The 13,983-nt window shown below is 35.1% G+C and overlaps 1 protein-coding gene across 1 annotated transcript; it reads left to right on the forward strand.

Annotated features, from left to right (window-relative positions):
• The first annotated feature begins 6,401 nt into the window (after window positions 1-6,401).
• Window positions 6,402-11,787, forward strand: LOC134841576 (ankyrin repeat domain-containing protein 66-like). Its single transcript, XM_063857608.1, has 5 exons — window positions 6,402-6,885; window positions 7,190-7,308; window positions 8,177-8,286; window positions 11,104-11,246; window positions 11,437-11,787. Exons 1-5 carry the CDS (start codon window positions 6,747-6,749, stop codon window positions 11,607-11,609), a joined length of 684 nt encoding a protein of 227 aa, XP_063713678.1. The 5' UTR covers window positions 6,402-6,746; the 3' UTR covers window positions 11,610-11,787.
• The last annotated feature ends 2,196 nt before the right edge of the window (window positions 11,788-13,983 follow it).

The following is a 13,983-nucleotide window of genomic DNA, read 5'->3' on the forward strand; positions in this document are numbered from 1 at the left end:
GTAATCCTTTGTTTTAACTCATCGGAAATGGGCAGATTAGATCAGTAAACCAAAAACGGAATTATATGATCAGTGAACTGGTTTGTTAAATTCGGCTTCAAATTTGAACCATACTGTAAGCCAACAAGACTGCTTGTATATCAAAAGGTAAAACCTTGAGTGTTCTGACTGCCCCTGACCTGGTTTCGAACGGTTTTGTGTTTAATAAATTATTATCCTTGCGATAAACAACTTTGTTCTCACAGTATGTTCTCCAAGTTTGAGGTCTCTTTTTTCAGCACGTTGCACATTTAACACTACGACTAATTGTGCCTAGAGTTAATGCATTACTCGATCTACTGTTAAAAAAATTCAGATAAATTGTAGGCTTAATTGATTTCGTCCGAATTTTTGTCGGCTTTTTGCCGGGTGTTTTTTTTTTTAAATTCCATTCAATTGATTATAAAAATCAAGTCGGAGAAAGTAACACGATGATGTTTTTTTCATACACGTTTTTAAAACACTTTTTTAAAGACGCTAAAACCTTTAGTTAGAAAAGAAAAAACTTAGAAGCTATTTTTTGTTTGATTTCTTTTTAAAAGTTCAGTTTTCTTTCGAAAGCTTGGTGTCTGATTATAACTTCAAATTCAATCCACGATCCGGTGCATGTATCTTAGAGGTAAAACACTTGCTTGAGACGACCAAGGTCTGTGGTTTGAATTCGACCGGGACCTGTTTTTTGCAAACTTTTTTTCTATGGTTTTTTGGGTTATCCCCTGTCAATCTTTAATTGAAATTTAAAATTTTGAAACGCGTTATTTTTGATGTCAATAAGCCTGATTTCCTGATTGAAAAGATCTGACACGCAGTGTTTCGAACTAAAAAAAATACATTAGCTACGCAAAGAGTCAGCAACCTAAGACTTGACGTCTATCAAGCCCAGTGTTGATCAGTGTAGTAAATTAGAGCGATTTCTGACGAAACATCGTAATTGCACTCGAACATAACTTAGAACTGACAATAAAAAAACGACTAATTGTAAAACGACAATGGAAAACGAGAACGGTTGAAAGAGGGGTATAACCCTATCCCCAAATGTCTATCGTTTACAGAGCTGTTGACAATCAGATCAGTCGTAATTAAAATCCAAAGTTGAGTTACCTCCTTGCTGCAAACCAGTGTAGTTACATTGATAGAAGTAAAGCTATTTCTCTTCTAGCTGTTTTTCTATTTGGAACGAAAGGATTTGTTCTTGGTTTTGTTTTGTGTAATTTTTTGACAGTGAGGTGACTTTGAGTTTCACACAAACAACAAAAAAAAATACGGCAAACAATTCAAGAACAGATGTGGCCGTTGATTTAAAAAGAAAAGTTTATTTGAAGAAAACGAAAATTATGCGATTGTACACGCGATTCGAACCCTTAAGCTCCTAACCAGAACCTCAAAAATTGTCTTCAATTTAGTAAACGCATTGATCACTGCATGAAGTTCGGTTCGTTTTGAGACAAACCTGCAGATGAAATGAGTTCAGACCATTATCTGCAAGAAGCCCTGTGAATGACAATGGGCTATTCTCATGCGCGAAGGACCGAATGGGCGAAAAAAAGTTGTAGGCCAAGGACCGAAGACAAAATTAACCGAAAGTCAATTTTTAAACAGAAACAATTGCCATTCGGTTAAAATGAATTAAATGAAGCAATACTTTGATACTTTCATTACGAAACCCTTGAAATGTAAAATTTATCCCACTTTTGCGGCTGTCAATGAGAAAATTGATAATTTTGCATATTTCTGCCGTTTTTAAATTCGGCCAATATTAATACTCCAGTCCCTGGAAATGCTTACTTCCTTTCCAACTTTCAGATTACTGAAATCTGATTGGCTGAATTTTATTTTCGCGCATTCGGTCCTTCGCGCATGAGGGATTCCACCAATGAGACGGGTGTGATCCAGACAGTAAATTTGATACGCAATTATGAGAGACAGTAAAGCAAACAAAGCAGAATCAAAGTAGCCAATTAGAAGAAAATTGTTAGCCGATTGTTAAAACCGTATTTATTACAGCAGTTAGTCTTATTTTTGTTCGCTATGAGGTGTGAAACAATTATTCGTTTACCGCCTAATTTGTTCTATTACCTGCCAAAATGCCTTCTCTTTGTATGTTTTTCTCGATATTAAATTCACTGTCTAGATTAGAACCGCCTCCTTGTTATTCACCGCATGCCCAAATTAAAGTGATATGTCGGTAATCCTTTGTTTTAACTCATCGGAAATGGGCAGATCAGATCAGTAAACCAAAAACGGAATTATATGATCAGTGAACTGGTTTGTTAAATTCGGCGTCAAATTTGAACCATACTGTAAGCCAACAAGACTGCTTGTATATCAAAAGGTAAAACCTTGAGTGTTCTGACTGCCCCTGACCTGGTTTCGAACGGTTTTGTGTTTAATAAATTATTATCCTTGCGATAAACAACTTTGTTCTCACAGTATGATCTCCAAGTTTGAGGTCTCTTTTTTCAGCACGTTGCACATTTAACACTACGACTAATTGTGCCTAGAGTTAATGCATTACTCGATCTACTGTTAAAAAAATTCAGATAAATTGTAGGCTAATTGATTTCGTCCGAATTTTTGTCGGCTTTTTGCCGGGTGTTTTTTTTTTAAATTCCATTTAATTGATTATAAAAATCAAGTCGAAGAAAGTAACACGATGATGTTTTTTTCATACACGTTTTTAAAACACCTTTTTTATAGACGCTAAAACCTTTAGTTAGAAAAGAAAAACTTAGAAGCTATTTTTTGTTTGATTTCTTTTTAAAATTCAGTTTTCTTTCGAAAGCTTTGTGTCTGATTATAACTTCAAATTCAATCCACGATCCGGTGCATGTATCTTAGAGGTAAAACACTTGCTTGAGACGACCAAGGTCTGTGGTTTGAATTCGACCGGGACCTGTTTTTTGCAAACTTTTTTTCCTATGGTTTTTTGGGTTATCCCCTGTCAATCTTTAATTGAAATTCACAATTTTGAAACGCGTTATTTTTGATGTCAATAAGCCTGATTTCCTGATTGAAAAGATCTGACACGCAGTGTTTCGACCTGAAAAAAAATACATTAGTTACGCAAAGAGTCAGCAACCTAAGACTTGACGTCTATCAAGACCAGTGTTGATCAGTGTAGTAAATTAGAGCAATTTCTGACGAAACATCATAATTGCACTCGAACATAACTTAGAACTGACAATAAAAAAACGACTAATTGGAAAACGACAATGGAAAACGAGAACGGTTGAAAGAGGGGTATAACCCTCTCCCCAAATGTCTATCGTTTACAGAGCTGTTGACAATCAGATCAGTCGTAATTAAAATCCAAAGTTGAGTTACCTCCTTGCTGCAAACCAGTGTAGTTACATTGATAGAAGTAAAGCTATTTCTCTTCTAGCTGTTTTTCTATTTGGAACGAAAGGATTTGTTCTTGGTTTTAATTTGTGTAATTTTTTGACAGCGAGGTGACTTTGAGTTTCACACAAACAACAAAAAAAAATACGGCAAACAATTCAAGAACAGATGTGGCCGTTGATTTAAAAAGAAAAGTTTATTTGAAGAAAACGAAAATTATGCGATTGTACACGCGATTCGAACCCTTAAGCTCCTAACCAGAACCTCAAAAATTGTCTTCAATTTAGTAAACGCATTGATCACTGCATGAAGTTCGGTTCGTTTTGAGACAAACCTGCAGATGAAATGAGTTCAGACCATTATCTGCAAGAAGCCCTGTGAATGACAATGGGCTATTCTCATGCGCGAATGGGCGAAACAAAGTTGTAGGCCAAGGAGCGAAGGCAAAATTAACCGAAAGTCAATTTTTAAACAGAAACAATTGCCATTCGGTTAAAATGAATTAAATGAAGCAATACTTTGATACTTTCATTACGAAACCCTTGAAATGTAAAACTTATCCCACTTTTGCGGCTGTCAATGAGAAAATTGAAGATTTTGCATATTTCTGCCGTTTTTAAATTCGGCCAATATTAATACTCCAGTCCCTGGAAATGCTTACTTCCTTTCCAACTTTCAGATTACTGAAATCTGATTGGCTGAATTTTATTTTCGCGCATTCGGTCCTTCGCGCATGAGGGATTCCACCAATGAGACGGTTGTGATCCAGACAGTGAATTTGATACGCAATTATGAGAGACAGTGAAGCAAACAAAGCAGAATCAAAGTAGCCAATTAGAAAAAAATTGTTAGCCGATTGTTACAACCGTATTTATTACAGCAGTTAGTCTTATTTTTGTTCGCTTTGAGGTGTGAAACAATTATTCGTTTACTGCCTAATTTGTTCTATTACCTGCCAAAATGCCTTCATTTTGTATGTTTTTCTCGATATTAAGTTCACTGTCTAGATTAGAACCGCCTCCTTGTTATTCACCGCATGCCCAAATTAAAGTGATAGGTCGGTAATCTTTTGTTTTAGCTCATCGGAAATGGGCAGATCAGATCAGTTAACCAAAAACGGAATTATCTGATCAGTGAACTGGTCTGTTAAATTCGGCGTCAAATTTGAACCATACTGTAAGCCAACAAGACTGCTTGTATATCAAAAGGTAAAACCCTGAGTGTTCTGACTGCCCCTGACCTGGTTTCGAACGGTTTTGTGTTTAATAAATTATTATCCTTGCGATAAACAACTTTGTTCTCACAGTATGATCTCCAAGTTTGAGGTCTCTTTTTTCAGCAGATTGCACCTTTAACACTACGACTAATTGTGCCTAGAGTTAATGCATTACTCGATCTACTGTTAAAAAAATTCAGATAAATTGTGTGGGCTTAATTGATTTCGTCCGAATTTTTGTCGGCTTTTTGCCGGGTGTTTTTTTTTTAAATTCCATTCAATTGATTATAAAAATCAAGTTGAAGAAAGTAACACGATGATGTTTCTTTCATACACGTTTTTAAAACACCTTTTTTATAGACGCTAAAACCTTTAGTTAGAAAAGAAAAACTTAGAAGCTATTTTTTGTTTGATTTCTTTTTAAAATTCAGTTTTCTTTCGAAAGCTTGGTGTCTGATTATAACTTCAAATTCAATCCACGATCCGGTGCATGTATCTTAGAGCTAAAACACTTGCTTGAGACGACCAAGGTCTGTGGTTCGAGTTCGACCGGGACCTGTTTTTTGCAAACTTCTTTTTCTATGGTTTTTCGGGTTATCATCTGTCGGCCTATTTTGCCGGCTTGGTTCCCGCAGCCCAATTTTTTTTGGAGTTTAGGCTTTCTTCGAAATTGCTGTAACGCCCATGCTTGAGACGACACAGCCCGGTCGGAACCTGTTCATTTGCAAATTGACATTTTCGGCAATTTTAGACTTTTGTGTCTGCTTATTTTTGCTGGTCCCACATAGAGGAGTTTTTTAAAGTTAGAATTTCTAGCATGCGGAAAGCTCTTTTTAAACTGTATTTAATGGTGCAGTTAGTTTAAGTTCGGATATTTTGGACTTTTTTAAATTTTTTTTTGACAAAAAAGATTTTTTCAAGTTTTTTTTTCATTTGATTTCAATCATAGTCATTTAATTTTGAAATTTTCGCCTCGTGCAATTTTTGAAATTTTGAGTCATATACGGAATCAATTTGATCAAATTTTAGATTTCCTCAATTCATTTTGGAACGATTATGATGACGCATTAGTAGAGGCGTATTATTATGAGATAATACGCCACTTACAAGTAATAAGCGAATTGACATGCTGAGCTCAAATTTAAAAAGATACTTCAAACTTTCACCTGCGATCAGTTGTTGGAAAATAATTGAGACAATACATGAAACATATAAAATAGAGAAGGAAGTAATTAAAAAATATATGCTCGGGGTTATTATTTTCGCAGCTTCAACCTCAGTTAGGCTAGTGCAAGCACCACCTCCTGGGTTTCCGAAAATAATCACCCCGAGCATATATTTTTTAATTACTTCCTTATCTACTTTATATTTTTCATGTATTCTCTCAATTATTTTCCAAAAACTGATCGCAGGTGAAGGTTTGAAGTATCTTTTTAAATTTGAGCTCAGCATGTGAACAAAAATTAGATGGTATAAAAAATCAACAAAAATAATTTGTAATTTGTGTGTAGAAAAAATCACCCGAGCACAAATATTGCGTCTCTTTTTTTTCAAAATTTGGATAAGAAATAGGAACAATGAAATTTTCGAGCAAATGAAAAAGAATTGAGGAAACTTGAAAATGAAAAAAGTTTTTTCACTAGAAATTGAAAACGGTCTGATGATAGACAATTTTGTAAAGCGCGATTACGCATGAATGAATGAACTGCAGACTTATTTGAGCCATTGCACCTGCTTGGTAAAAACAGTATATCAAAAAATCAAGCTCAAAATAAGCACTACATACAGTTTTTTCAATGTAAATGTTACAAAACAAATCGCATACACCAAGCTCAGTATTAGAAAAGCACCAGCATTAATACCAAAAATTCAATTTAGCTTAGAATTAAATAAGATCTCAAATCTTCTTGTCAAATATATGTTTACACTTCCAGTTATTGATTTCAAATTTTAAATTATTACTGATCGCGTGCAAAGAGAAGACAATTTGCTGACTCAAGAACGCAACACTGGTTGCGATCTGTTTAGAAAAGCGTGCGGGTAAAAACAAAAAAGAGCAGCATTTGGAACCACACTTAAATTACCACAAAAACGGGAAGTTTGCAAATTACATTCAAAAGCGTGAACAAGAAGTGGCCAATTGAAAGCGACGATGAGTGAGCTGCATGAACTAGTGTGTCAGAATGACTACGACAGACTAGAAGATGAAGTAAAGAAGGGAAAGCATGACGTGAATGCGAGGGACGAAGAATGGGGATACAGACACGCGCTGCACTGGGCAGCTCAAAAAGGTGAGGAAGGGCGTTTGAAGTTCTATTAGTTACACTTCTTATAAACTACATACCCACTCGCCTTAAAAAACTCAATTACTCCTCTACAAGTGGTATCAAATATATGCTAATATCCCAAAAATGGCTACTTTTTGAAAAATTTTAATCAACGGAGGGTCTAATGAAGTTACATCGACAGAGGAATACAATGATTGCATTAACTTAACGCAGAATCTTTTGGTGCTTCTGATGTTGAGAATATCTAAATTCTTTTCCGATTGCTTTTCCTTCGGGATTTCTCAGATGATTATCTTGCACTTGACAGGATTTAGCGAGTGCATACGCCTGCTCGTGGAGTATGGGGCGTGGCCATATGCAAGAGACTACAGGGGATGGACTGCTGCCCACTATGCCGCAGAAGCCGGAAAATTACCAGTTCTCAGGGTCAGTCATTTCTAAAGAAAGTAACGGAATATTTGTGCTCGGGGTTGGTTTTTTTTCTTCAGACAAATTTCGACTTTTCAACTAGCCATTTTTGACGGAATTTTTTTATATCAATCGATGTCTTGAGCTCAAATTTGAAAAGATATTTCACCTGTGATTGTTTTTCGTAAAGTTACGGGGGTTTAAAGATTGCCATATTTGCCAATTTGGGACAAAAAACGCGCGATCTATTTCGTGCTATTAACGCGTAAGCGGAGAGTTAATCCGTCTTAGAAATCGTTCCAAATTGGTTGAAAGAAGCTTATTTGCCATAATTGATTTGTTACAAGGAGCGAAATTTATCCTTTTGTACTTTATATGGCGTGTGGGGGATGATTTTTGTTAAAAAAAAAACATTCAAATTTTAGAAAAAAAAGTTTTTATTTTATTTTATTACATTTTATTTTTATAGGTTATTACTGCTCCTTAAACGTTCAAAGGCGTAATTGAAAATATATTTTACCAGTGACCATTTTTTGTAAAGTTATGGGCGTTTAAAGATTGCCATTCTGGCCAATTTGGGACAATTAACGCGCGATATATTTCGCGCTATTAACGCGTGAGCGGAGACTTTATCCGTCTTAGAAATTGTTCCAAATTGGTTGAAGGAAGCTTATTTGCCATAATTGGTTTGTTACTAGGAGCGAAATCTATCACTTTGTACTTTATATGGCGTGTGGGGAGATGATTTTCAAAAAAAACTCATTTTTTTTTCATTTTGTTTCATTACATTTAATTGTTTCATACCATTTTTTGCTCCATAGACCTTAATAAGCAGTCGGAACATTCAGAGCTTCGCTCTGATACGTGCAGTCTTGTTTTGTTTTAGACTCTACTGGCGGTGAAGTGTCCTTTACACCACAAAGACAAGTGGGGTATGTCTCCCTATGACGTAGCGCTCGTCTATGGACACAAGGAGTGTGCCAGCTACATAATGCAGTAAGACATCAAACCCATAAAGTTTTGATTAGTTCAATTGGAGATTTTTAGATTCGCTGCTTATTTAAATTATCTGGACAAAAGGAACAAAAATTGAATATTCAAACGGATTTTTCTCATATTGGGTTAAAATTACACGAAATTGAAAAAAAAGTTATTATGAGGTAATTTGTTTGGCGAAATTCGGAACCACAATTTTATGCCGAAATTGAGTATTTTGTCTTTTGTTAGTTGATCAAGAATTACGCTAGAACTACTGAAATAATTGATGAGCTTATTATATCAGGAGGAGCCTGCTTCTATGCAGCCCAACAAAATATAAGAAAATTTAAGTAAAAAGCAAAAAAGTGAAATCCCCAAAATATTATGCAAAAAAGTTTGAAAAGAGTTTAAGTTTTATAAAGTGACAATGGATATTTTTTGGCAAACTACTTGCTAAAAATTTTCGTTAAATTCTAAGCAACTTTTATTCTCCATTTTTGTCTAATCTTAGCCCAATTTGAGAAAAACCCGTATACAGTTTCAAGTTTTGTTCGTTTTATACACATAATTTAAATCAGCACTGTACTCCAGCAATGAAGACCCAGAAAAAAATCTTCAGAAAAAAATACGACTGATCAATCGCTTTGTCAATTCCAGTTACCTTTGTTACAGTAAAGAGAAATTTGCAACCGGGTAATAGACTTTTCTCATTCCCGTTAGATACTTTTTTCACAGACCAAAAAGTAGGAACACGTGCAAAAGTTCAAAGCTATGCAATGCAGCTGAGGTTATGAAGTCAATGTAGCGTTGCCCATCCTACAAAAATTCCTGCACTTTAGAAATTCTTTTGGGGTTTGAGGAAGTTTATCCTGTTTTACAGCTGTCTTCAACTGCTTCAAACAAGTTTTGGATTTTTGGATAGAAATTTTTTTCCACAAAAATAATTAAAATCAGAAAACACAATTAAACTTTCTTGAATATTTTGAATGTCTTTCTATAAGACAAAAATGTATTGTTTTGATCAAAATCGTCAAGTAACTACGGATGTATTGCACGTTTGGCTTAGATTTGTTTGACCAAAACTCTCAATCAAATTGTCGTGCAAAATGCACTTAATTTGATAAACTCTAGAGGCAAAGGGTGTAAATTTGCCTATGATGTTTCTTTTAATGGACTCTGCAACAGTCAAGAACTTTGTTTCCGGCTAAAACAACTTTTTATAAAAATTTTGCAAGAAAGTCTTTTTTTAGAGTTTTTAATAATTAGACTTGCGAAGCAAAGTGTATTAGTACGAACTTTCTTTTTTCTAAACTAAGTCGCAAAGAAAAGTGCTATTTTTGGTGGCACTTTTGAATCGGTAGGCTGCTCTAGCAGTATAATATCATATGTGCTTTGACATTTGAGTAGTAAAAATTTAACACAGCTGATGCATTTTCAATACATCAAATAACCCGAAAAAAGTTATTGGTTTCAAACAACAGAACAATAATAAAAAGCTCGATTCCATACGTTTTCCTACTCAATGTATCTGGCTTTTTTTGAAATGCATAATTGATACGTAATTTGGCTTTATGCTTTCCAGTTTTTTTGCTACATGGAAAAGTGTGTCTTTTTGTATTTGGTGCTACTTTTGCTGCATCGAATTGGCAATTTATTAGCCTGTAGCTGCGTTATTGGTGACTAGTTTTTATGGATTTCAAGCATTCGTGGTTATGTCGCATATTGGATTCCGACACGTAGCCGAGATTTTGCTAATTCGATGCTTATTTCTACTTTTTTTTATTTCACTTGATAGAGCTGCTTTTTGGTCGTGTTCTCGCAAGTGTTTGCGAAGTTCAACTTCGCCTCTGTGTAAATGATCCTATCTTATTTTTGTTTATAAAAACAAGAATTTTTCTTGTAACATGTTTAGAGCGGAATTTTTTAAGTATTTGCTAAACTCTGGTAACAAATTTTCTAAGATAGCTCTTTTTAGTCAACCCGGGTGTCTGATGCCTGTACCTGTAAAAACATAGCTGTTTTGAAAAAAGTTCTTCATGTTTCTGTTGCGAGCTGAATGTTTAACATTCCCCTATCCGTTCTCGTGTTTTCCTTATCTTTCCCAACCCCCCCCCTTGCATTTACCTCCCCCTCCCCCTCCCCCACGATTACTGTTCACCCCAACCTCCACCCCATCCGCGTTTACACACCCCTTCAGACCCTCCACCACAGCACAGCCCCCTCCACGTAAATGTGGAAACGGGAGAGGGGTTAAAGCTCGTGGAAGGGGGTTGTAACGCGGGGGAGGAGAGTGGTAAACGGTAAACGGAGGGGTGGCGGAGGAGGCAAACGGGTGATCTAAACGCTAAAAACTGCCCCCCCCCCCTCGAGAAACTCCTGGATCCGCCCTTGAAAATTCATTTTAAATCGATTAAAATCTTTTTTTTTGAATTCATAGAGACTGACAATAAAATTGAATATAATCGATTAGTATCTATGAAACTCCAGTGCGGGAGCCCTTCGTTAACACTTTTTTGCTGATTTGCATCCTCTATTTTTGTTATCTTAAGGCTTAAGTTTTGTTTTTTATCCACGTTTTGATCAGTAATTTTCGCTCGACTTTTATTTGGGGTCGATTTGATAGTGTTAATTAAATTTTCTTATGTACATTAAATTTTCTTCTTTGTACATCCTTTTCCGAGATAAAAAATTGTATTTTTGCGTTACAGACAAAATTCACATTTTTTTCGTCTTATTTTTTCACCAGCTTGGTATAGAAAAGTCTAAACTACAGTTCTATGTATAACTTTATATCAAATCAATAAGTGTTTAATGGATAGCATAAGCTTTTTGTAGATTTATTGAAGAAATATCGGAGCTGAGGCAGAAATTCCGCGCGCCTTCTGCGACCCCCAAGAAGAAGTTGAGCAAAGCGAGTCGAGTGACTATCTTGGAGGATGAAACGTCTAAAGAAGAGACGCAACAACAGCAGAGTACTGGTAAATGAATCTACAATTGCCAATATAGCATTCAATGTGAAAGAAAGTCTAATTTTTGCGAATTGCCAATTAATTTAATATTTGTTTTTCAGCTAAAGTTCAGCGAATTAATCCCAAATGATTGGTGTGAACTAATTTTCCCAATTTTCTACTTTTTTGGGAAATATGTTTATCAGAAGATTCATTTTAGGCCCACAACAACAACTGCAGTTTGACGAAAGCGTGGCTAGCACTGAAGAGGTGTTTGAGTTTGACAAGGACGATCCGAATTGGAAGACTTTCTTCAATTTGGAGTGGGGAAACGAAGAATTTGAAGGAGCCACGACTAATTTGTACATTCCTTACCTCATGACAGGCGCCTAGCTATCATTAGAACTGTAGCCTAGTTCATAATGATAAAATTACAGTTTCTTCTACTTCTTTCCATTAGGATTGCATGGTATAGATTGATTGCTCCTTTCAAGTGTCAAGAAACGAAGTTAGGTTGTGGTTTTTTTTCAGGAATAAATCCTAAAATTCGATCACGTTTATTTTTGACTCTTCGCGGTTTGAATTTTGATTTTTTTAAAAATGATTTCATTTGCTATAAAGAAGGCAAATTACGCTCTCCAATTACCAAAAAGCAAATTGAGCGAAACGAAAAAAAACGAGGATTACGAGGAAAGTGTATTTCAATTTTGAGATTCACCAACGGAATACAACAATTACCTTTTGATCCAGTTTTCTCAAATTGAGTTAGTTTTTTACATTAAAAAAGTGTCATTCAAACGTGAAATTCAAACATTGGCTATGTTTGTTATTTGAGCAGTATATTTTATTAATGGAGCTATTGATCTTTTTAGTCCGTAGAGTTCTTTTGTCTAAATTTTATGTAATCGTTTTCTATGTTTTGTCTTTTTACAAAGTTTGTCGCTAAATCTTAAAAATATTGATTCAAGACACGAGCATTCGAAGCCATAGAAGATCGAAGTATTGCTTTTTGTTATGAGAAACCTAAATTTGGCAAACAGGAAATCATTCAAAATCAAAATTGTCGAAATAAGGTAGATTTGAACAAAACAAAAACCGGAAGTTTGATACAATAGTCGCATATCTTGCACTCACGGCATCTTCCAATGATTGCTTACAACTAGTTAGTTAATAACTGTTTATAGAAATACTGATTGACAAGCCATTGATTTCGAAATTTAAGCAGTCAAGAGAATCATACCTTTTGATACTTTTATAATTTTTTCAATTTTGTATTAATCCTGATTTCTAAATAGAAAGAGCACACTTTCCTAATTGTTTCAAATTTCAAATAATCTTGGTTTCTAAAAAAAAAGAGCACAATTTCACCACTTTATCAGTACAAACCGATCTGTAATGGGCAATGGGGTCTTGTTATGTCTACCTGTAGCCACTCTCGGCTTGCTGGGTATCGGCATAGTGCTACGGTTCGAGTATGTGCCTAAAATGATGCAGGTAAAGATAGTTAAGACTATGGTTTTTCTATGGTCCCCCACCAGTAGAAAACGACTGCTTCAAACTTAATATGAAAAAAAAAATAAAAACTAAGTAATAAGCAATGAGCAATTTAAGTAACCAAGCAAGTTTATTTTTTGTTCTTATCTTAAAGGTTTTCATTTAATTATCTCGTTTTTTTTTGGGTCCAATATACACAACAATTCGTCTGTGGCACACGCTTTTTTTGGCAAAATTGGTTCTTTATAGGGTTTTAGGAGAGCACGGAAAATCAGTTTAGTCGGCCTAATAAAAACAATCATTTTCTACAAAAGAAGTTTCGCAAAACCGCTAAGTCGTAGAAACTCTCTAATTGAAAGTATGGTTTCTGTAACTGCAGTTGAACATTTCAAAAATTGGTGCTTTGTATTTATATCATAGACATGGCCAAATTTTCAATTCATTGTTTCTATACATGAACGCCTGTGCCATATGATCAGTTCATTTTTTCTGACTCAGTTCGCAACTTTCTGTGTTCAGTTTTCGCGCTCAAAATTTTTATGTAGTTTAGTTTCTATATTGTAGTTTCGATAAGCATCAATTTTTTCGTAATATTTTAAGCGCAATCATGGCTCAATTGGCAATCGTTCGGAAATTGTATAGTCGACAGTTTTTGCTGTTTTTGTTCTGACTTTCGTAGAAAGTGACGGAATTTATGCTTCGGGTGCTTTCTTTTTTCATTCAGCCATTTTTCAGCGGTTGAAATAGTAGTTTTTAACAAACAGTTTTTTATACCTCATTGAAGATATTCACTCCGTTAAAGGTATACTTTACCTCCGATCATTTTTGTAACGTTCTGCGGGTTTGAAAATTGGCAACTTGGCCATGCTCTGACTAATTGTTGCGCGCTTTGAATATTTTAATTATAATTCAAAAAGTGTACTGCAAATTGGGTGGTAGGCCAGCCAACCAAAGGGTAGTTAAACCGAAAATGAGATAACCATTGCAACGAGTCCAAAATTGGCTTGAAACATAACATCCGATTGTCATTAATTTTATGCAGGTGTTACATAATACTGATGGGTTTTCGGCTACAAGATATGGTGGATTGTGGGTAGGTATGATGGTTTGCTGAACATCTGCAGCAAATTGAACTGAGGCAAACTAATCGGTCATATTTTTTGTACGAAAGTTTTTCATATTTGGTATTTGATATTGTCCAAATCTAAAGAATTTTTATGGTTTTTTTTCACTAACAACTATTCAGGACCAATTTACAGCAGTCGGAACACTC

This window comes from Symsagittifera roscoffensis, chromosome 1 (assembly GCF_963678635.1).
Source record: "Symsagittifera roscoffensis chromosome 1, txSymRosc1.1, whole genome shotgun sequence".
Lineage (NCBI taxonomy): Eukaryota > Metazoa > Xenacoelomorpha > Acoela > Convolutidae > Symsagittifera > Symsagittifera roscoffensis.